The sequence below is a fragment of the Pelodiscus sinensis genome, chromosome 28, assembly GCF_049634645.1.
Source record: "Pelodiscus sinensis isolate JC-2024 chromosome 28, ASM4963464v1, whole genome shotgun sequence".
Lineage (NCBI taxonomy): Eukaryota > Metazoa > Chordata > Testudines > Trionychidae > Pelodiscus > Pelodiscus sinensis.
The window spans coordinates 10,663,790-10,687,375 of NC_134738.1; the positions used below are offsets into that span (position 1 = coordinate 10,663,790).

The 23,586-nt window shown below is 54.1% G+C and overlaps 2 protein-coding genes across 5 annotated transcripts in view; one reads left to right on the top strand and one right to left on the bottom strand.

Annotated features, from left to right (window-relative positions):
- The first annotated feature begins 576 nt into the window (after positions 1-576).
- On the top strand, positions 577-19,645 carry TNFRSF10B (TNF receptor superfamily member 10b). Its single transcript, XM_006135528.4, has 10 exons — positions 577-787; positions 9,659-9,797; positions 10,900-11,010; positions 13,003-13,117; positions 13,314-13,402; positions 13,846-13,956; positions 14,731-14,762; positions 15,754-15,945; positions 17,163-17,244; positions 18,003-19,645. Exons 1-10 carry the CDS (start codon positions 737-739, stop codon positions 18,290-18,292), a joined length of 1,212 nt encoding a protein of 403 aa, XP_006135590.2. The 5' UTR covers positions 577-736; the 3' UTR covers positions 18,293-19,645.
- Positions 19,646-21,614: 1,969 nt separating this feature from the next.
- The window catches only part of RHOBTB2 (Rho related BTB domain containing 2), a 36,738-nt gene continuing 34,766 nt past the window's right edge, over positions 21,615-23,586 (bottom strand). For all 4 annotated transcript variants that reach the window (XM_006135529.4, XM_075910831.1, XM_075910832.1 and 1 more), the window contains 2 exons: positions 22,934-23,039; positions 21,615-22,812 (listed from right to left, as the gene is read on the bottom strand). In XM_006135529.4, the coding sequence (XP_006135591.2) occupies positions 22,571-22,812; positions 22,934-23,039 (348 nt within the window). In that variant the 3' untranslated portion in view covers positions 21,615-22,570. The remainder of the gene's footprint in view (positions 22,813-22,933; positions 23,040-23,586) is intronic.

Genomic DNA, 23,586 nt, shown 5'->3' on the forward strand with positions numbered 1-23,586 from the left:
CTCCCCAGAACCTGCACTCCTCCTGCACCCCAATCACCTGCCCCAGCACCCAAACTCCTCCTCGGAACCTGCACCCCTTCTGCACCCCAATCACCCGCCCCAGCCCCCAAACTCCTCCTCGGAACCTGCACTCCTTCTACACCCCAATTACCTGCCCCAGCCCCCAAACTCGTCCCCGGAACCTGCATCCCTTCTGCACCCCAATCACCTGCCCCAGCCCCCAAACTCCTCCCCAGAACCTGCGCCCCTTCTGCACCCCAATCACCTGCCCCAGCCCCCAAACTCCTCCCCAGAACCTGCACTCCTCCTGCACCCCAATCACCTGCCCCAGCCCCCAAACTCCTCCCCAGAACCTGCACTCCTCCTGCACCCCAATCACCTGCCCAGGCCCTGCCCCGGAGCCTTAGGCAGGAGGCATGTGTGTGTTGGGGGCGGGGGGCCTCTAGGCATTTTAGACACCGGCACAAATTCTGCAAAGCAGCAGGCCCCATCTAATCCCCGTCTCCAGGTCCCCACACCTGGTTCCTCCCACGCCCGCCCCCTCGCTCCGCCCCCGGGCTCCTCCTCTTCTCCTTGCCCGCTACTTCGCTAGTTGGAGTGAGCGCGGCGAGACCAGCGGAGCGTTCGCCTGGAGTCTTACGCTCCGTCCCGGGGAGAGGGGCGCACGGAGCCGAGCGAGGCGAGCCCTGCCCGGGACAGCGGGGCGCTAGGGGCGGTCCCCCCCCCCGGCAGCGGAATGAGCCCGGGGCTGGCCAGCGTGTTGCTGCTGCTTCTCTGCGCGTTCGCGGTGAGCCCGCGAGGGAAAGGGGGACGGGGACCCCGGGCAGAGAGACTCTTTGGGCCGCTTAGAGCGGAGCGCCCCTGCCCCTGCGCCCGGGCCGGCTCTGTGTCCCCCCTTGCGCGGGGGAACGTGTCCGGACTTGTGCGCTCGCTGGGGCCGGGGCAGAGCTGGGGGTGGGAACAGCGGGAGGGAAGGGGGGGGCTCTCCTGGGCACTTTTCAAGCCGTTTTTGTAGCGTGTGTGACCGGAGGAGGGGGATGAAGGGAGCTGGTCACAAGCCGGCAAGGGTGCAGCTGCTGCTGGCTTAAGTGAAAACTGTCCTACCCCAGGAGAAAAGTCCTGGCGCATGGCGCTGTCTGCACCCGGCTTTAAGCTCAGGTGTGTGGATTTACACCCCCGAGCGCCATAGTTACACCCCCCGACAGTCTGTAGTGGGGGTTCGATTTGGCACCGGGCTCAGCAAACTGCTCTGAGTCCCCTATGCTGGGGGATTTTCTGCTGTCTTGTGCTCCCTGTGCGGACGGCTCCTGCTTCTGCCAATGGCGTGCCAAGAGCTCCCGAACATGCCAGGAACTCGTGAACTGTTTGTTTCTTCTGGGGCCTGAGTTCCCAGTTGGTTTAGTAACTGTTTGGGCCCATCCTGCTGCTCTTCCACAGGAACAAGGGGGGGGGCTTTCTGCGAGACTCTCTCGAACAAGGCTTGGGTTGTGGGGAACGTGTTTCTTAGGATGTGAACTTCCTAGTGTATTTTGGAAAGTTTGGATGCCTTCGCTAGGAGACTCCTGGGCGCAGAGGGGGGGGAATGGAAGTTTTGTCACTGGCTTCAGAGGGGGCAGGATTTCACTTAGGTCCATGGAGTCCAACATGTTAGCCGCTAGCCTCGTGTGGCGTGGTTATTTTGCTGGTTGAGTATGGCCAGTTGGCTAGAACAGTGTTTCTTAACCAGTGGTATGAATATCCTCGGGGTACTCGAGAGAAGTCTGGGGGATATGTCAACACAACTGAAGTTTGGAGAACTGAATTTTTGTGTTTTTACAGCACTTTGTTTGTATTTTTTACACCCAAAAATTTCATTGCCTGCTCGGCTACGATTAAGTTGTTTAAACAAATGTGTTGCAATGGTAGAAGAAAAAATGTTTAGCTACTGGGGATACATACAATTTTTTTTTTTTTTTGAAAAGGGGGTACTTTATTTTTTTAAAAAAAAGTGTTGAGAGACTGGGCTATAGCTTCAGAACCTCACTGGCTTAGGATCTGCAGTTCTCAATTCGTCTGATTATGCTGACCAGGATGGGGTTTATTTGTCTCTGGGACGGGCAGCTGCTTTTGGGTTCTGGCCTCATCCATGCTGTTCCTTCCCCAGTTTTTATTTTATTCTCCTTTGGTCAGTTAGCAGCAGTCTTAATTGTACCCTGTCGCTGCTTGTCCCTCTCCCTCATCTGGCCTCCGTTCTCTACCTGGTGCGTCAAAACCTATATGAACCCATCTCTCCGGTTTTATCCTTCCCCAGGCAACCTGGTAGAAATTCAATCAGATGTGATTGTTTTAAAAAAAAAAAACAAAAACCAATTCCACCCCAGCAATATATGAAAGTAACAGGAAGTGATGTGCCTGATCTTAGCCTCAGAGGGGGAACCATGTTAGTCTGTAACTTTAAAAACAAAAAGTCTCTAAGGTGCCCCAGGCCTACTTGGTGTCATTTTAGCGTCACCCTTTCCTTCCTATTCTTATTGTCCCATAATTGCTGACTCATGTTTGAACCTGGAATCAGCTAACTTAACCCATGTGACTATTACACCCTTTCAATTCAAATGCCATCTGGAAACTACATTCACGGGGCCTTCACCTGTAAGCACTTAGGAATGAGTGCATGGCTTTATTTGTTCCTTTGAAGCACCAACAATGCTGAAAAAACCCTGAAAAAAACCATAAAACTCTAATCTCTCTGGGACAAGGGTCATGGAGTGTTGAGAACCTTACCAACTCTGTTGTATTTTGTACTGTTTCCTTAACTGGTGTGGACAGACAAGCGTCCCCCTTCCCCTCGCCCCCCCCAATGTGGTAAGTCTGTAAGCTTGGAAAAGAGACTAAAGGGAGATATAATAGAGGTCTACGATATCTTTATTCACTTTCTGCACATCAGTTATGTTTTTTCCTTCCCAGAATGCAAGAACTAAGGGGTCGCCAAATGAAATTAACAGGTAGTGGGTGTAAAACAAACAAAAGGAAGTACTGTTTTTCACAACAGAGACATCCTGTGGAACTCCTTGCCACATGATGCGTTGAAGGCCGACACTATAATCAGAGCTCAAAAAAGAGCTAGATAAATTCATGGAGGATAGGTTCATCAATGGTTATTAGCCAGGATGGGCATGAATGGTGTGCTTAGCCTCTGTTTGTCAGACACAGGGAATGGATAACTTGGTTACCTGTTGTTCGTTCCTACTGGGGCACCTATACTTGGCTAGATGGCCCTTTGGTCTGACCCAGATCCAGTACTGCTGTTCTATGTTCTTGTGGTTTGGCGTGGATTCTTAACCGTCTGCTTTGCTCCAATGCTTGGTTTTATTGGGAGGAGAGGAAGGCATGGAATGGTGTGCCATAAAACAGAATTGGCCACTCACTCCAGTCGAAGGGCTGAAGACAGATCTGGTCTGTCCTGGATTGCACACAGGTTACTGCGGATACTGTGCCTCTGGGTTGTGCTTACAACATGGCTAGTTTCCATCTGTGCTGCCAAAGCACACTGATGTGTGGTGTGTTCGTCCAAATTGTGCGGCGCCCATCTCCTTGCCCATCTTGTTGCAAACCTTGTGGGGGCAGGGTTGTAGAAGAGTCCAGAGCCCTCCTCGCACAAATGTCGCTTTCATTCGGTGTTGCCGTAGGAGGCGCCAGAGGCGGTGGGTGGCAAAATTCGCTCCTGTGTGGCCACCCGACACCATTTTCAGTGGTGGCCAGGCCATGCTGTGGCTTTGCACACAGGGATGAATGTCACACACTCGTGCCCTTGTAAATAGTAGTCGTCTGCATGATGGGCTGTAACTGCCCAGGCCTGGCTTTTGACAGGGGAATTGGGCTCAAGGTTGCATTGCATCTTGTGGGATCTGGGAGGTGTAGCCCCGGATTAGGGATGTAAAATCCTGTTTAATTAATTAACGGGTTAAATGTTAAGCGTAATCAATTAAATAGGAGTGGGGAGCAGCAGCCCAGCCACCTTCTTCCATGGCTGGAGGCTGCTCTGGCCAGGCTGGAGTGCTTCTGCCCACAACATGCTCAGACCCACCGTGGACAAGGGCTTCTCCAGCCATGCTGGAGTCCCCCAGTCCCTACCAGTAACCATTAACATCCCTATCCCCTCACAGCTACGTGTTAATGCTACTAGGGTCAGAGATGTTGGAATGTCAGTCTCCTGGGCGGGGAAGGATTTATAGGATTTACGTTTCCTGTTTTCATCTCCAAGCCTTCCCCTGGCGGGCTGGCACGTGCCCCTTGTGTTTTAGCCTTGTGCGCTCAGCGGGAAAACCCCTTCTGCTGGCACGTCTCTGCCTAGGCCAGCCCAGAGCCAGGCCTCCATAGACTGCTCGGGTGAAGTCGGCGTGGCTGGCAAGGCCGTGTGGTCCTTGAAGGCTAAGCCAGTTCTGCTGCAGGCCAAGGAAGGGTTCCCATTGACTTCAGGGGAGCTTGGATCAGGCCCCTGGACAGTGACTTTAGAGGTTTTCTTGGCAGAGGAGGGATGGAGAAGGGTGTGCTGCTCCCCTCCTTTCTGTGTGGGTCTGAACCCTGCACTGGAGGGGCCAGCTGTGGACAGGGGGAACTTGGTCAGTCCTTGCTGTCTCTGCTGGGCATGGAGGGGTTAGGGGAAGGTTTTGTGATTAAAACCGGGTTGGGACGAGGCAGACACCAGCTGCAGCCACAGATGTGCTAGGGATGTGTCTATACCCCACATATCCGAGCCTCTTCTATCCACGCACAAAACTATGAGACTTGGATCAGCAAACACTGAAGTCTAAAGATGCCCTCTGCCCCCCAGGGTCTGACCCTGAGTCCTGCTGTGACATGGCCCAAACCCTCTCATTTTACAGTAGGGACACCACTCAAGCTGAGAACCCGAGTCAGGCTCTGCATGGCTCTGTATGGGCTCGGTCTGGCCGTGAGAGCCGGCTCGAGCAATTGTAAGCTCAGGCGTATGCTGCTAGGTGTACAGAGACTCCGACGCTGAGTCTGTCTCTGACAGATCCAGGTTTGCAGGGCAAGATGGACGTACCCTGTGTGACCTTGGGCAAGTCTCTTAATCCTTTATGGCTCTTTCCAAGCCTGTGAGACCGGGGCTGTGTCCTGGGCAAAGGCTTAGGGCATGTCAACCCGACGTAGCTTGTAGAGACAAAGTCAAGTTGTCGGTCAGCAAAACGTTTCTTCTACCCTCCACGAGCGGGTTTCGCTCTGTCGACAGGAGAGCGGGACAGTGGATGAAGCAGTATTCAGGTGTGCATTCGGCACAGCAAAACTTTGTCCCAGGGAGTTAAGCACCTGTGAACGACAAAAGTTCTGTTCAGCGAGTGCAAGTGTAAACGCAGCCCTGGTGTAAAACATGCCCCATGGGTGATCCTGATAGAGCGCTTCGCACAGTTTTGCAGTTTAGATTTTTATCCTTTTGACGGGAATAGCCAGGGAGCTATCTTAGGGTGGCTGATGTAATGTGCTGTGTCTGGGCGTCACTGATAACATTATCTCATGTTTATGGACGTACTGAGGAGTGTCTATTCACTTCTTTGCTGGCTGAGTTTGACATTCTGGTGTTAACCGAGGCCTGTCTAAACTACCGATGAAGCTGTTTTGTTCCAGAGTTAGACCACGTCTGTATTTACCCCTGGATTGATGCTCGGGAGATTGATCTTCTGGCATTCGATTTAGCAGGTCTAGTAAAGACCTGCTAAATTGAATGCTGAGGGCACCCCTGTTGGTGTCAGTCGTCCTCCTCTTCCTCCTCCTAACAAGGACTAAGGGAAATCGATGGGAGTGTTTCTCTTGTCAACCTCTCGCTGTGGGGATGGCACTAAAGTTCATATCAAAGTTAGGGGTGTTGGCTAGCATGTAACTGACTAATCATGTAACTGGATCAAATTTTGGCGGTTACATGACTATTCGATAGTCCCCAGGGGTGGGACCGACAGTTGGTGCACTCCCAGCCCTGCTCCCAGGGAGCCCCTTGCTACTCCACACTGCTGCCTCTGTTTTAGAGGCAGCCTCTGTCCGTGGGGGGTTCGAGTTCCCGTGGGCAGGGGCTGCTCTGGCATCCCACGGAGAAGCCTCTGTCCACAGCAAGCTTGAGCCTGCTGCAGACAAAAGCAGCCCCTAATCAAGGTATGTCAACTCCAGCTATGTTAATTCGAATGTATCCCTAGTATAGAGCAGGCCTTAGCGGGTTTGGTATTGATTGCAACCTGGCTACCACCCAGGGCAGTAATTGTAGGTTAGATAAGCTGTACTGTTGAAAGCTGAAACTGAACGTTTTATTGGGTTTTTTGTGGGGTGTTTTGTTTGTTTTTGTTTAACGGGTACATGGATTGTTGGTCAGTTGTAAAGCCCTTACATGTAACTTGTTGGCACTTCTGTGCTTGTCTGTCAGTATCGCTAATCCTGGAACGCTGCATCTGATCGATTCCAACGCTTCCAAGAAAACATGTTCGGCATCGCTCCCAACTCCTCTGAAGTGGGTAAAATGAGCCGCAGATATCCGCAGCTACATCCGCGGATGGGGATACCCGGGGAGATCAAGTGGACATCTGCAGATTTGCAGGCTCTAGGGATCCGGTGTCAGGGAGGGGTTCTTGAAGTGCTGATGGGGACAATGAGGCCAGCTAATGTGTCGGGGGCATTCCCGCAGATGGCTGCGATGTGACACCTCGAGTGGGTGGGCTTGTAACAGAGGATGAGGAAGATCTGGAGTTAGATTCCTCCACCTCCAGCTTTGACCCAATCCTAGCATTAGCGTTAACCAGGGGATGGCTGTGGGGAGGAGAAACCATAATGACATGTTGTGATCCCAAGGTGAATTTTATTACAACCGTCCAGCAAAAGGTCTGTGTGCTTAACGAAAATAAAGTCTTGTCTGGTGACGGCTGCTGATTGCTATGCGGGGGGAGGTACTTGAAAGGGATACACTGATGCCGCAGGGAACAAGCGGAAGGCCTTGCTTTTGGACTATGGAATGGGGGTTGGCCTGAAAAAATGTTGCTTACGGATCTGAGTCATCCGAGGTTCTGGGAGCTTTATTGTTCGTTGTAGCCCGTTTCCTAGCTCACACCTTCCCTGGTTGCTAGGGAAAGTAAAGTGTATTTCAGAGGGCAAGGTGTTCTTTTTGCGCCACTGAGATCTGTGCAGTTGTATGGTGGCATGTGCATTTTAGCTGGTTCACACTTTGCTTCCTACAGAGACCGAGCGAGATCTATTTAAAGCTGCTTCTGGCTCTCTCAGGAAACTTTTTTTTCTTTGTGCTGACAAGGCCTGTGTTGCTTCTGATTGGCCTACAGAGACTGGGATGAGCGAGGAAGGACTGGCCTAGATGGTGCCAGAGACCAGGGCGGGAGAATATTTTCTCTCTCTCTCAAAAAAAAAAAAAAAAAAAAAAGAGGAGTGGCTGCTTCAGTTGGAGGGATGATGAAGTCCCATGGAATGCAGGAACAAAAGGAAAAATGTATGTACAATAGCACTTTAAAGACTAACAGGACGGTTTACTAGGTGATGAGCTTTCACCTATTAAACGGTCTTGTTAGTCTTTGAAGTGCTACATAGTTTTTCCTTTTGTTTTAGCAAGATCAGACTAATGTGGCTACCTCTCTATTGCTATGGAATGCAGGAAGCGCTGAAAGATTTCCTCCGTTGTCCCATTCATGTTTAGCACAGGGGAGGAGGGTCTGAATTTGTAACTTTACGGGGGAATCTAAGAAGACCACTTCCTTTGTATGTCTCCCTCCCTGCTCATCCTTTTTTTCTTTTCCTGTTTGGGAATAGCCACATCCCCCTTCACCCTATACTTGCTTCTGCCGTTGCACCGGGCTGTTCTGTCAGGGATAGAAAGGCTACAGCCTTTTGGTTTTCTCCCTCTCTTGTCTCTTCCCTCCCTCCCCGGTAAGGAGGGTGGGAAGAGGCAAGGGGGATGGTAGGGGAGTTGGAGCGAGAATGCAATCGAATACTTTGGTCCAGGTGTGACAATAGAGCAGAACTAATCAGGAGGGGCAGATGGGGTGGACAAATGGCAGAGTCCAGGAGGGTTGTTATGGAAACAGGTACAAGGGCCTCTTCTCCCCCCCCCCCCCCCCCCCCAAAAAAAAAGGCTTTTCTTGCATGCACTGAATCTAGACAGACATCCCCATAACTTCAGTCTCTCGGTGTCCTGCCTCTGCACAGCAAGAGGGCTTTCCCCACCAGATTTCCTTGTCCAGGAAGCTTAGGGTTGGGCGGGGAGAGGAAGCTGGGCTACAGGCCTGACTTGTGACCCTCAGCACAGGTAGGGAAACTGAGGCACGGAGCAGTTACTCTGCGGGGATAGAGAGCCAGGGCGTGTCCCGCACCGTGACTCTAACCTGACCTGTAGAAAATGAGGTGGTGAGCTCTGCTCTCTGTGCTGGTGCAGCGTCCGTGTGTGAGCCATGACTCATACAGATAAAAACACGAGCGCTGGCTTGTGAAGCCCTGTGCGCCAGGCTTCCCGAAAGAGGGGCGGGACTTCCTGGTCGTCTAGATCGGATAAAACGGACTAATCCAAGGTTTCCTCGTGATCAAGGCTGTTCGTGGAAAGCTCTGGCCTCCTTGCCAACTGTGAGGCTGAAGCTGTTGGTGTCTGCCTGGTAGCATTGCTTTTAGCATCTTGGTTGGGATGCTGCTGTTTGCAGGCCTCCTTCAGCCCCCCCCACCCCACCATCAGTTCATATGCACCAGACACAGCTGGGAGAGAACAATTCCAGGAAACCCTTCCTGATAATCCTGCCCCCTTCTGTAGGCCCGGAGATTCGGGGAGCCCAGTTTCAGTCTGGAAAAGAAAAGACAGCATGGGGACATGCCAATTTTCAAGCACCTAAAAGATCGGTGCAAGGAGGAGGGAGGAAAAATTGTTCCCCTTGACTTCTGAGGACAAGAAGCAATGGGCTGACTTTGCAGCAAGGGAGGTTTAGGCTGGACATTTAAGAAAACCGTCCTGCCTGTCCGGGTAGTTAAACACTGGAATCAATTGCCTGGGGGGGGGTTGTGGAATCTCCATCTCTGGAGATATTTAAGAGCAGGTTGGACAGACACCTGTCAGGGATGATCTAGAAAATGGTGCTTAGACCTGCGGTGAGGGCAGGGGACTGGACTTGATGCCCTCTCGAGGTCCTTTCCGGTCTAGTGTTCTAGGAAACATTTATCAGCTTCTCCTGGGCAGTGTTCCCTGTAAGTGATGCACTTGGGAGAGATTCAGATGCTACCCCGTTGATTAGCAGAGTGCCTTCAGTGAACAGCAGCTGACAGCATATGTTTCTACTGGTGGTGCGCATCGTCTTGTGCCTTGGTGCATGTAACAAATTATTCTGCACTTGGATGGAAAAAAAACAAAACTAGAGGGAACACTGCTCCTGGGGGTTGAGGGCCTTTGTGGCTCCCTGAGGCACCATGAGCCTAGAGAGGCAAATAAAGTGCCCAAGGTCACCTAGTGGCAGAGCGGGGACTGGAACCCACATGTCCTTACCCCCAGTCTTTTGTCCACATTTCCTTTGAGCATCTCCATGTTCCAATCGCCACGCATCTCTTCCCGCTTCCCAGCCTTCCGGTCTTCAGCCAGATGCTGCTCCTTCACAAATCAGCCGTCCAAACTGACCCTCTGTGTCTTTACATCTATTTTTAGCATGAAGCCAGGCCTGCAAGTATCTCGCTGACCCGGAGTCTGGAGGGGCCTCGTTCGATCCTCAGAGCCTTGAGTCACAGCACGGAGGACTCGGAGTTCGACGAACATGAAGATCGTCTTCGCAAAACGTGCCCTGCAGGTACCATGCTCCCAGAGTGGCCTTGTCTGCCCCCTCTCTTGCCTGCCTCTCTGCTCTGGGAATAACTAGGGAATAGAAACACGAATCCGGGAACCTATCCCTGCAACAAACCCCCTCGCCATCTACCCTAGTGATACCATCACTGGACCCAGCCACATCAGCTGGACCATCATCTGTCCCCTCCTTCACGTGCCCATCTGCTAATGTGATTTTTACACCCTCCTGTGCCAACAATGACCCTCCACCTTGGCCACTGGCCGAACCGGACTGTCTGGAAGAAATGGGCACCAATCAGGCATTAAGAATGGCAGCCTACAGCAGCCGGTGGGGGAGCCCGTTAACCTCCCTGGGCACATGGTTTTGGACTTGCAAGTTGCCATTCTTAGGCCAAAAACCCCCTTCCCGGACAAACTGTTGTGCTGGAATTCGCATGTAGATTTGACAAGTTGAACCAAAGTCTAAATAAACACCTGGGCTATGGCTACACTTGCGGCTTCTTGCGCAAGTAATATGCAAATGAGGCTGTGGAATATCACCAAGCCTCATTTGCATACCTAATGAGCCACCATTTTTTTTTTCAGAAGAGGCTCTTGCGCAAGAAGGAGCATCTACACTGCCCCTTCTTGCGCAAGAAAAACCCTCTTGCGCAATGCTGTTACACCTATTACTTGACCGGAAGAACGGCATTGCGCAAGAGGGCTTTTCTTGCGTGAGAAGGGACAGTGTAGACGGTCCGCCACTGGCTATGGGGGGAATCCCATCAAAACACACTGAGCGGGCCTTGGTGGGAGATACCATTCGTGTACCCTCCCTGGGCCACCTCTTACCGTTCTGAGTGGCGTGGCAGCCCATGAAGCCTCGGGTCTCCTGCTTCCTCTGATGGGGTCCCTGGCTGGCGCTCAGCTGGAGTTCCCACTGCACGTCCTTCCACGGCGGCATCTGACCCATACTGAGCTGAGACGCTTCCTTTTATACTGGTCTTCCCCACGCTGTGGGCAGAGGGTCGCCCCCTTCTGGCCTAGGGCGGGGTACGCACTCCCTCCCCATCACCGTTCTGTATCCGTGTCCCGCTCATCTCAGACCACCGCCTCCTTTCCTGCAGGTTTCTACTTGAACGCGAGCATGAAGTGCGACAAGTGCGAAGAAGGCATTGGGTTCACTGAGTACCCCAATGCGCTTTCCAGGTGCCTGACTTGTCATGTCTGCAGAAAAGGTACGGAGGGGAAACAGAGGCCGGAGTCCTCCCTCTACTCCCCCAAGGGGCAGTTTTCTCACTGTGCTCGGTTCACCTTTCTAGTTTGAGCTCGGTTCACCTTTCTAGTTTGAGCCAAGCTACGGAGGGATTGTACGCTCCATAGGCCGGGAGCAGCTGGGTGGTTCTGTTTGTACAGTGCCTAGCACAACAGCCTTGTGGCCAGAGACTGGTGCTGTTTGCTGCTGCCGCCACATTACAAATAAGGGGCTTATTCGTACATCAGCGACGCTGAAAGTTACTGAGTGATGGGAAGAGGCAGAAGCCGCCTAGACTGCACCTAGTGGGGGTCTGTTCTAGCAGGATTGGTGTCTGGCTTTGGGACAGCAGAGCCGATGTGCACAGATGCAGCGCCATGTGCTCTATCGTGCCTGCGTATGCTAGGGCTGCATGTATGCCAATAGCAATATAAAATATGCGCACACACACATATACACACACCTGTGCATGTGCGCGCACAGACACACATTATGGGTGCGTCTAGACTGGCAAGATTTTGCACAAAAGCAGGTGCTTTTGCGCAAAAACTTGCCAGCTGTCTACACTGGCTGCCTGAATTTGCTCAAGAGCACTGACTTTGTAATGTATAAAATCAGTGCTTCTTGCGCAAATACTTTCATACTCCTGCTCGGGGGGGGGGAACCCTCTTGCGCAAGAATACTTGCACAAGAGGGCCAGTGTAGACAGGGAAGAACTGTTTTGCACAGAAAAGTCCTGATGGCTAAAATGGCGATCGGGGCTTACTTGCGCAAAAGCGTGTCTAGATTGGCAACAGATGCTTTTGCGCAAATTCTAGATGCGCTTTTGTGAAAATACTTTTAACGGAAACTTTTCTGTTAAAAGTGTTTCTGCAAAATCATGCCAGTCTAGATGCAGCCTAGATGTACTAGTGTATCAAAAGAAGAGAGTTGCTTATCAAGAAGCGAAGAAACAGATTGACAGAGCCAGGCGAGTACCTAGAAGTCACCTACCACAGGACAGTCCCAGCAAGGACAATAGCCAACCGCCATCAGTAATCACCTACTGCCCCCACCTTTAAACCCCGCCATGGCATCATTGAAAATATACAGCCTCTCCTGGAAAATGATCCTTCACCCTCACAGACCTTAGGAGATAGGTGGCCAGTCCGTGCCTACAGACAGCCCCCCAACCTAGGGGGCGCGCTCACCGGCAGCCACATAGCACACCACAGACACACTCACCCAGGAGCATAACTGCCCATGGAGGCTGTTATCCGCCATGCGGACCAGCCACTATGGAGGAGACGAAATGTGTGCTTTACAAACAGGCTGGAAGGGTTAGAATTTCACTGGTAAGTGTCAATTTCACAGACATACAGTGACTGAAATGTAGTGACTGAAATTTGCTGATGGGCAAGTAAGCAAAACGCTGCTTGAAAACTTACTCGAGTTTGGTTAAAGGATATTTGCTTGTTATATTTTGACGGGGGGGATGCTGAGCAGTTTATGAAACGTTAACTTTGAATCTCAACATCTACCATTGAATTGCCTGACTCCTCCATAGTTTCCTACAACTCTAATAATAGAAAAATAAAGTAATAGAAAAAATACCTACATCAACATTGATGGGTCCAAATTATATTTTAACAAGACACCTGGATGTTGCCTGCCCTATTTACAAGAGTGAGACCAGCACCCCATGCGTAGGGGTGTGGATGTTTTCTACCAACACCTACAGGAGTGGGTGAGGGAGGATGGAGACTTTGGCAAAGTACCCTCGGTAGATTTCTGTGCTGAGGATAAACATTTTGTCAGTGTAGAGCAGGCGGGATCTCTGGCCCCATCGAAGAAATCGATACGCTCAGTCCTTTAGTGCAAGCGAAGCTCTTCTCGCTCATTCCCCCAGTGACGCTAGCAGCCGTGAACACTCTGCCCTGACAGTGTGGATTAGGGTGGGGCAGTTCAGTACCAATTGTATGCTTGTGGTTTCCAGATGAGGTGCAGCTAAGTCCGTGCCACAGCAGCAAGGACACGCAGTGCGCTTGCAAGAATGGAACCTTTTGCTCGCCGGACCATCCCTGTGAAATATGCCAGAAGTGCAGAACCAGGTGAGAGCTGCCGCTGTGCTGGATTGAGGAGGAAGCAGGAGAAATACCTGTCCCAGCCTGGGGGTGGGCAGGCAGGTGGGTCTCCCGGGCTGAAGCAGAAGCCTATTCCGATCCTGCTCTGTAGGGTTGCCTTTCGCTCCGTTGTGGGGAATTCTGTGGCTTCCCCCTCATTCGGATCCACCCTTGTCTTTCTCAGGTGTCCCGAAGGCGAAGTGCAGGTCAGCTCCTGTACGCTGCAAAGTGACATCCAGTGTGCACATCCCACAAGCCCCCCACCTGCAGCTGGTAAGAGCTGAGGGCTAGCGGCCGAGCCCTGGGGGGGGGGTGGGTGGGTGGGTGTGTGTGTGTGCAAAGCTGGCATCCACATCTGCAAAAATGAGCCGCACCTCTCCGCAGCCGTGGCTGCCTGGGGCTACGAAGCAGATACCCTGCAAATCCACAGGTATTTGTATCCGTATCTGCAAAAGTGAGCCGCAAAGTGAAGGTTTTCAGGGTTCCCTCTGGAGCCATTGAGGGAAGAGGCCCATGGCAGCTGACAGTTGATGGGTAACCCTGGGCTGTATTTGGAGGATGAAGGTCTCTGGGTTGGGCGTTCGGTCTCTCTGGGTCCCGTTCTTCTCATCTACACCGGTGGTGGTGAAGTGACCCACTGGAGTGGCTGGCTAAGAGGAGACTCTGGTGATTACGTTTCATGAGTGCCTTCTCGGTGCCCGTGTCTTCTCCTTTAGGCCGCATTACTGGCATGACGGTAGCTGGGATATTGGTGCTTCTAGCAGTGGTTGGGGCCTTGCTTGGGGTCTGGTGGTGGCGCAGAAGGAATCGCAAATCCTCTTCTGAAGGTAAGCGACGCTCCCAGTGCGGGGGTCGTGGGACCCAGGGAGGGGTGCATGCCGAATCCAGGCTGTGGAAAATGACTCGCTGATGGTTTAAGAAAGCATCCGTGTGTTGGGGGAGAAGTGGGGCTGTATCTTGGGGATGCATGGGTCACATGATCACTCACGCTGCCCATCTGCCGGCAGTTTCCAGGACTCTGGGTGGGGTGTGCGGTGATGGGGTGTGTGGACCGTAGAGCACTTTGGGGGAAGAAAAATCAGCTTTGAACAGAGATGGGTTTTTCAGCCTTTGCTGAGGGCCCAGTCAGCACCCGGCCGTGGCCCATGTGACGTTCCCAGGGCCGTGCAGGTCGTCTGTAGTATGTGGGTCACTTCCATACAGCACATGGAGACCTGCAGTGGGACACCCATTGGGGACCACTGCCCCAGCGTGATGGGAAGGCCGGCTTAGCCTGTGTGGGCGGTTTGGCTGCTACAATCCAACCACCGAACTCAAATGGCTGCCCAGTGGGGCAGGACTGACTCCCTGCAGGCTCGGACGCAAGCCGCTGCCCTCTCCTCCCCTCTCCACGAGGTGCCGGTGCAAGGGAAAGACGGGAGACTCCTAATCCTAGGAGTGGAGGGTTGGAGGAGACCTCCCTGCTCATAGTAGGACCAACCCCAACTCAGTCATCCCAGCCGGGGCTTTGTCAAGCCGGGACTTAATCTCTAGGGATGGAGACTTCACTCCCCTCCCTCAGGAACCCAGCCCAGTGCTTCACCACCCTCTTTCTTTTCCAGGGGACCCGACAAAGAAGTCCGCCAGCATTAAGGTGAGGGTCTCTTGGTCTGCTGGGTGCTCTGGGGAGAGTGGGTTTAATCGGAGTCTGATTTTTTTTTTATGGCCCCCCCCCCCCCCCCACCCCCACGCGTGCCCTTGTGCTCACGCCGTCTCTCCCTTCCTCCTGGGCTTCCAAAGATAACGTGTAACCTGAAAACGCGAGGTTCTCCTGGGGTCTGCGTCGGTCCCAAGTAAAGATGTTGCTGCTCCAGGGGTATGGGGTGGGCGGTGGCTTCTTCCACCCTCCAAAAGGGAGAAGCATTGAGCCAGAAGCTCTTGTAGCTACTGGAGGGGGGACCGTGGAAATGCAGCTGACGCTCAAGGCAGTCTCTGGCCAGGATGTTGCGCGCCCCCCCCATCCCTTCCACTTGGCCTCTGCGAGGTCGAGGTCGCTGACAGCTTGTTGGTTCGCTGCCCTCACGAGAGAATCCTTCTTCTCTAGCAAACCCAGCGGGCTGCGTGCGCCACGTGCCCACCATGGCGAGGGGGTGTCCGTCCCACCGTGCTCTCGTTCTCGTGTCTTCGGGGGAGATGTGGCTGTGGGAAGACAGGTTTTGGGGGCGGGGGGAGGGAAGCGTGAGGCCTGAGAGGCGTGTGACAGTACCGAGCTCCTGCAAGTTGGTCTCCTGAGAACTTGACTGCGTCCGGACTAGAGCGCAGGGCCTCTTGCAGCTCTCCTGTGGGTGATCTGGCTTGATCTCTGAGGGGCCGTCGGATTCTACTGCCCCACCAGAAATGCAGAGGGGTTGGGACTCCGCTGGCCAACTTGGGAATGTTTCATATTTCAGCTCCAGGACCCAACCCTCCACCGGACTTGGGGGCTCGAAGCTAGGATGTGGGGGACTGGGTTCATCTCTAACTGATGGTAGCTTCTGCTGAAGGAACTCTTCCATGGGCCTCTCTGCAGTGCGGGCCCCTGGCAGGTCCTGGGATGGTACAGCTGGTTTGAAAGCTTTGGCTTTTTGGCATGGTTTTTAACACAGGCTCATCATATCTTGTCACCGCTGAGGAACTGCGCTCGAAGGAGACCGGGCACGCAGGACAACATGCGGAATGAGCAGCTGGATCAGGAATCCCGGAGTGGGTTGCTGACTGTGTCAGACCCTGAAGAAGCAGCCAGGGAGGAGAGCCAGGGCGAGACGAGGGCTCCACAGGCAACAGCCCCGAAGCTGGAGGTAACTTACCAACGTGCCCTTCCTGCGGGTTCTAGCTCTGAAGGCCGATCCGGCCCCTTGTATGGTCTGACCCGGGGTAAGTTTCACGTGTCCCCAAGCAGTTTCTCAAAGGCTGAAGAGCATGAATTCAGTCATTTGCCACTATGGGGAGTGTGGTTGGGATGCCCTACGACGTGTCTGTGGATCAAGGGATGGGAATCTCCCAGCGCCCCCACCCCCGCCCTGTGGGACTGTCTGATCTAGTGCGCCTGGCCAGGGAAGGGAGTGGTGAGGGGGATCTCAGCTGGGCTTCTATCTCCTGGCCGTTGCCTCTTCCTCACGCCGCAGGAAACCAAGCGGGGAACCGCAGGGTGCAGCATTTCACAGCATCCCCGGCTGAGGGCTTCTCGCCTTGGGGTGCTGAACAGAGACCCCGCGTTCCCTTCCCTTGTGGAGCTGCAGGGCTGTTCCCTCTGCCCCAGCTTAGGAGGCTCAGCAAGTCACCGCTAGGTGGGTTCAGCTGAAGCGTCCCACAAGGAGGCGCAAGTGACTGGGGGGGGGCTGCCCTTGCTCCATCCCCGCCTCACCTCTCCCCCCAAAAGAGGGGGATTAATGGGGCCGGTGCTGGCAGCGGGGGTCCACGCTCCTCTTCCTCCCATCCCGGACTCCCAGCAGTGGCGGGGGGCCTGGAGCAAGGAGACCCCCCAGCTCGCTTTGCTCCCTCGGCCGCATGGCTCTGCTTCCTGCCGGGGAGGGTGTGGGTGGCCCTGCCCCTCCCCCGGCATGGGGCAGCCGAAGGGCCATGCAAGCTGGGGCCAGCTTGTCGCACTTATGTTGCTGTCGCCGATGAGTCAGGGGGATGCAGCCTCCATTAGTTCCACTGCTAGCTGGCCCCTCCCACCCATGTTTGAGGGACACGTGGCGCCCCCATCACCTCAGAGATCCCCTGAATGTCTCCATCACCCAGAGACAAGGGAAGCTCCTTCCTCCTCCCCCCCCCTTCCCCCCTGTTTTGCTGGTGCTTTCTGGTAGGAGGTAACATCGGTGCGCATTAGCTTGCAGGTCACTAGGGGCATCCGCTCTGAGAATCCCCGTAACTATGGGGCAGGGAACCTCTAGGGACTGGAGAACAGCTGTGCCCAGAGGCTCAGACAGATGTGCTCTGCCCCACGCCTGCAGGCATCTTTGCATGGACTAGCCTGTTGCTCAGGGTAACCGCTGTCTTGCCATCTTCCCAGGTGTTGCAGCAAAACCTAGCCTCTGGCATGGCAAGCAAGAGGAGGAAGCTGGTGCCAATCGGTGAACAGAACCCAATAGACAGTAAGTGGTGGGGTGGTCCGTTGTAGTGCGTTGGGGATGTGGTGTAACAGCAAGTGACTTCTGAGTCCGCCCCTCGCCTGGGAGCTAAAAACAGGGCTGAACACTTCAAACAGCCTTAGTGCTCAATGGGTTTTTCTTCTGTGCAGTTTTTTAGCTGAGAATGAATTAAAACAAACTCTCATTTTGGGGTCTAGGTTTGATTTCTCCCCCTCTTTCCCATAGAAACAGGGAGGGGGAAAGAGAATTAGTCATGAGACCATCCAAGTTTTTCTGGCCAAATCTTCTATGAACTTTCCCTTCAAGTGAGAAGCCATTTTTCAGGGGAGATTGACACAACCTCCTCTAGCTCTGGGTAGCAGTCCCCTCGGCCTGGCAAGCAAAGGATCCCCTGAGGAGAAAGGGAACCTCAGAGGATCCTTGTCCCCTTCAGGTTCGGAGTGTGTTCCTAACCATCATAGACCTTGGGGTCCAAAATCCATGGGCTGTGACGATCACAGGGACCTGTGATAGGCTGGAGAAGGAGCGTGACTGGCATTTTTCAGGGTCTCTTTGTGACAAACTTTCCTGTTAAGAGTGAGGTTAGCTCTTTAACAGAGATAATAGCAACAAAAGGAATCATCCCCATGCTTCAGGGTCTGGTCACGGGGGATGGGGGGAGGTGGGGTCAGGAAGAAATCTCCCTGCTTCTCCCATGGGATACTACTAGACCGTGAGTATGGGGAGGTTCTCATTGGGTGCTTCCATCTTGTCTCTGCCAGCTTTGCGATGCTCCTTTGAGATCTTCACTCAGGAAGTGCCCTTCAAGGACTGGAGAAGGTTCGGGAGGGCCCTCCTCCTCTCGGAAAACGAGATTGAGTTGGCCGAGAGGAGCGACAAGTACTCGCAGGAGCCGCATTACCAGATGTTAAATACCTGGCAGAACAAAACTGGGGCAGGAGCCTCCGTCAACCAGCTCCTGGAGACCTTGGAGAAGATTGATCTCAGAGGTGTTGCGGATATTATCCGCGCCAAGCTGACTGACCTGTACAAGGAGGAAGAATTAAACTGAGGAACGGGGGGAACTGCCTTACTCGTCTCTAAGCCAGAACCACAAATGCCTCCAATCTTGGCTCTTCCCCTGGGCTGTGTTAACGCATCCTTGGGAGAGACCCGCTGCGGGGTGGGAGGGGAGTTAGCCACTTGAACAAAAGAGCCTCACGCCCTCTAGGAAGAGTGCGATGCTGCAAAATCAGCTGCACAGGCCACGGGTTCTTCCTCCAAAGGGCAGAATCTAAGTTACTGTGAGACAGCCAAGCTGGGATTTCTGGGTACTGCTCTGTTGGAACGACTCAAATACGTTCTCGTGAAACACCAGGGAAATCTGGCGTTGCCTGACTCGTCCCGGCTGCGGGGTCTTGGTAGCTGGCGAGACCGATGAAAGGCAAAGCTGGCATGTTCGTCATTCAGGGCTCCCCTCTGAAAGACCCGACCCAACCAAATATGCAACACCTGCCGCCGCCTGCTTTACCTTTCTGGGAAACTTGATAAGCTGTTTGCTGGCCAGAGCCTCTACCTCCCTCTGTGGCGGGCAGATTTTAATTGGCTTCTGGGTCATTTGTTACTTGCTGTACATTTTAGCTGTTTCATTTGCTGTATGGAAGGATTAGACAATGCCTATCTAAGACTTGAGGACTGAAGTGAGGGGCAGATGACTCTACTCTGTTGGTACTGAACCTGTGAGTCACAGGGCTTTGCTGTCTCTTCAAGGGGGCCAAATCCCAGCAGAGCTCTGCTGAGAACGCCAGAGATCGGGGTTCACACCCTTGCTCTGCCACAGACTTCATGTGGGACCTTGGGCATGTCTCTGCACCCCTTCCGACCAATGGGGACCACAGCACTGCCTATTGGATGGGTTGGGACATGCTGTCTGGGCACCAGTCCAGTAGCTTCTGTACATAGCGGAGGGACAGTTTGGCCGTGAAACGAACTACCGTTACTGAGCAGGGTGGAGTGATGCGGGGGTGACCATCCAGCCCTCCAAAAAGCCAGCTGGCACCTGCATGCTGCGTTTGGCACACTCATGGTCAGCCAGCCTCCGCTCGGCATGCGGCTTGGACAGCCGTCCCTTTCCCTAATAACGCTTGAACATCGAAATGACCCTCCCTTCTTTCGGTGGCAGAATCCCTCCATGTATTTTAAAGCTGTGCGTAAAAGAAGAAGCTGGAGGAGGTGGCATATTTAAGTATTTATTAGGAATTTTAAATGTAAGTATTTAACTTAAAAGGTAATATAAAAATAGGATTTTTTTTCTCCTCTTGTGTGTTGCAGTTGTTTGTACAGACCTCTGGCCCAGCCAGGTTTTTTAAATTTCCAGTTTTATACATGATTTGTATGAAGGAAGAATAAACTTTTTTATATGCTACTGTTTCTCATTTCTTCCCCTCCCAACTGCGCCACACCCTCCCTCTTCTCCCGTGCCTTCAGCCATGATATTGACTCATTGGGGTTAGTGGTGTGGGTCCAATGCAGACCAGTCTGTATCCGTGCACCTCTGCCTTGAGTGACGGCGGTTCATTGCGGCTCCCTGCTGTGATCCTCCCAGGCTGGATTTCCACTTCATGGCAGCCACCACGGCATAGCAAACTTGCTCCTGGAAAGCTGCAGCACCCCTCTTTCCATTAACCAATGAGATTTGTATGCAAATGAGCCTCTCCTGACCATTCATATTTATTAACATTTGACACCCAGGTGGCACAGCTGTAAATTTACAACAGGGCTGAGCAAAGCAATTCAGACCTTCAGTGGCACTTGCAGCAAACCCACCTCCTTTTTTGTGCCACAAGAGAGGTTTGCCTGGCAGAAGCAAAGTCCTCCTCTGTAATTAAGCGGTGGGCAGGAGGGGGCCTCCTTGGTAGGGTTGTGTCCCATCAGAGCCAGCACTGAGGCTGTTAAACTATTGCATCTTCCCAAAACCAGAGGGTAGACAGACTGAACCCGGCACCCTGGCTGGCTTCTCATAGGTCTGGCCTCCAAGGAAAGACTTCGAGCTATCTCAGCCTAAGGAGACCAAACCAGAGACTGCCGTGAGTTTTTCCTGTAAGCTGAGTGTTCAGGTGGCCACCCAGAAGAGATTTTTAGGGACCACCCAGCTGTTTAGCAGAGTGCCCATAGCTGGCAGCATGCTTTTCTATTGGTGATGCACATCTGCATTTGCCTCGGTGCATATAACAAAACTTACTCCACATATGACTTTCCTATCAGTGCAGGGAGGTAGGCTGGCTCCCAGGAGTAGCATGCTCAGGGTTGACACTTCTGGGTTTTGGGGGGTTTTTTTCTTCCTGTGCTCAAAGCACTCTTGGTAGCCACTAAAGTGGATCTAAGTGCTGGGCACCGACCTGTCCGTTTGAGTGGCACAAGGGGGAGGGGACCAGCAGAGGACAACTGGGGGCAGAGTTGGTGTGTGCTGCCCCATCTGGCCCTTGCTCACCCCCTACCAGATCTCAATTTCAAGCCTGCTACCAAAGCACAGGCGGGCCTGTTCCCGCCTGCTGACTTGGTTCTAGCTGCCACCAGCAACCGTCACACCAAGGGTCGGCTCCAACCGCCCACCAATGGAACATTGCCCCGGAATTCGCTGCTGTTGGATCAGACCCTAATTCCTCTCTACCAAGCGGGAGGAGGGGGGGAACCAGCCATGCATCTCTGGCTCTGGCTCATTGCAAATTCCACTGCTGTGTAAATGCCCACTGTTCTGCAACCATCACTGCCTCCTAGTGGAGTAGAGAGAAATCTAAACTACTTGCTCAAGACATCTGTGAATGACACTAGCTTCTACCCAGGGTGCTATGGGAAGGGGGTAGTTGTTTGGAAGGGCCAGAACAGATTGCCTGCCCCCCACCCCCCATTTAAGAGGTGATGCTACCCAAGCAGATATGCCTTGTTTGCCTGACTCCGGGGCCCAAGGCACTGTGCTCAGTGGAAAAGGGCACCAGACTAGAGGCTGAGTTGTACACCTGGCTTGGATTCAGCAGAGGGTAAGTCACAGCTCCGTGCTTCAGTTTCCCCACTGGCAAAAGAGGAACAGGACCAGCTTTAGCGGGCGGAGCGAGCTGTATGGACGGCAGTAGCATTAGGCTGACCCCTAGCAAAGCTCTGACTTCCAGAGGAACGTAGATGGACTGCTCTGAAACCATTTTGGGGGAGTGGCGGAGCTCGGCCGCTTGACCTTAACCTACCCCGTGGCTTTGCCAATCCACGGCTTTGCCAGGGATGTGGCTGTCGTGGTGGCACCAGGGGAGCCATCCATCAGCACGGAGCCCCACAGCAGCTGGCAGGTGATCCCTGCCTCCCCAAGCATCAGCTGCTTCCTTCCAAACACACAGGGGCCACGCTGGGCTTTAAAAGACCATTTATTACAACGGAGCCTTCGGAGCTAAAATCCCAACCACTGGGAGTTGGGGGTGTGTGTGTGCGGGAGGGGGCTTTAAAATAAAGTCAGAGTCTGGGCTCCTACAGTGGTAAAGCAGCAGCCTGTCCCAAAATGTCTGGGAAGGCAGCGACCCAGCCAATCCCCCTCCCTCTCACCACCCGGCTAACCTCGCACAATCACAGCAGAGCCCGGGCGGGATTGTGAAATGCAACATCCTCACCAGGCAGGAAGGAAGGCAGAGGGCTGGGAAGCCGGGGGGGCTCCCAGGCAGTACGGGAGCTGGCTGCTCCGTGACTATACTCCGTGCCTGCAGCAAGAGCCTGAATCCACTTGGGTGTCCAGGGGGCTTTCCTGGAAGTTTGTACAGGCTTGGGCAGGTCCCCGGAGATGGCCCCTGCCTCAGCAAATGTTCCAGAGGCCAGAGCCGGGCCGGGAAGCGCAGAGAGAGGAGGCTGCTCCCTGGCGAACGAGCCCCCGTGGAAACTGGTGGGCATGTCCCCGCGGTGGTTCGAAACGTCCTGGGGGGCGAGGAGCGCGCGAGCGAACAAGTCCCGGCCTCCGGGCAAAAGCCGAGCCCGAAGGGATTTCATTTTCCTCCTCGTAGAAAGCTCAGGCTCTGATAAAAGCCAGGTTCTCCCGCCATGAGTCTCTGCAAAGCTGCCAACAATCCCCCCATGCCTTGTCTCCAGCCAGGGCTGCTACAGCCGGGATCAGGACCCTGGAGATCTCCCAGGGGAGGGAGGTCCTGAGCCCCCCCGTATGGTACGCGCCCACCCAGCCATGGACTCCTGCTCCGCATTCTCCACGGAGGAGCTCGGCGGGCGGCGTCTGCTCCAAGCGGGGGGGGACCGGCTGCCCGTACGGGTTGCTCGGCCACCGCCTTCTCACAGGGCCACTGGAGTGAGGACAAGGGGGCTGTCACACCACAGCCGAGGAGGACGAGGAAGAGGAGGACGACGAGGAAGCCGTGGCTGCTGACGAAGAAGGGGAGGCGGAGGGGGAGGCGGAGGAGTTCCAGAAGAGCCACCTCCTCTTGGGCTGCCGTTTCTGGTGGAGGTAGTCTTCCTTCTCCCGCTCCTTCTTGGCCCGCTGGTAGTGGTCCTCTTCCTTCAGGTACCAGACCGGCGGCCAGCGGTGCTTCTCAAAGTGTTCTTGGTTCTCTGAAGGGGGGAGGCAGCACAGGGGCAGGTTAACCACAGAACGACGGGGGGGAGGGGTCCCACCAAACCGAGCCCACGGCCCCCTCGCAGGGACTCCGCCACGCCCAGGGGCCTCACTGACCTGCTGACATGGCCTTCATGTCCCGCGGGAACTTCCGGCAGACGTTGTTGTAGTTGGTGCAAATGTGATGGAGGCACCAGTCTGCCAGCTGGTAGGCGCAGTGAAACTGGAAGACAGACAGACAGAGCGTGGTGAGCACGGGCGCAAGGGGATGGAAGCCACCTCTGGGATGGAAGGCAGGCGTGGTTTATTTGTGCATGGCTAAGCACAGAGCCATGGAGAGAGGTGGAGGAAGATCTGCTGCCCATCCCTCTCTCCTGCCCCCGAAATGTGGTAGGAAGTTCTCCCACTGGCATGGGCAGCGGGTAACACAGGCAAGGGAAGGTGCTGCCTTCCCAAAACTGCCCACGCCCTCCACCAGGCTCCCCAGCTGGCCAGGAAGGATCAGGCGGCTGCCCCAGGTGCTTTGGCTGCCCAGAAAGGGTTGGGCCATGCCAGCCGCTGGGAGAAGGACACTAAGACGGCTGGGGGCCGAAAGCAGGGGTGGGAACCAGGCCTAGCTCCATGGGAGCGGGGCTTTGCCTTCCCCAGCTGGGCCTCTGCCCGCCGCCCACGCCAGCTGGAATCTGACCCCCCTGCCACAGCGGTTTCTGTGAGCTCGAGAGGTCAGCCTGGTGCTTTCAGATCTCGGCGGGGAAGGGCAGCCCAGCAGT

Excerpts from the sequence above, each read along its gene's own strand:
- TNFRSF10B (XM_006135528.4), top strand. The coding sequence starts at position 737 with ATGAGCCCGGGGCTGGCCAGCGTGTTGCTGCTGCTTCTCTGCGCGTTC. Across the intron at positions 11,011-13,002 it reads TTGTCATGTCTGCAGAAAAG|ATGAGGTGCAGCTAAGTCCG; the intron begins GTACGGAGGGGA and ends TGTGGTTTCCAG. Across the intron at positions 13,403-13,845 it reads AAGCCCCCCACCTGCAGCTG|GCCGCATTACTGGCATGACG; the intron begins GTAAGAGCTGAG and ends CTTCTCCTTTAG.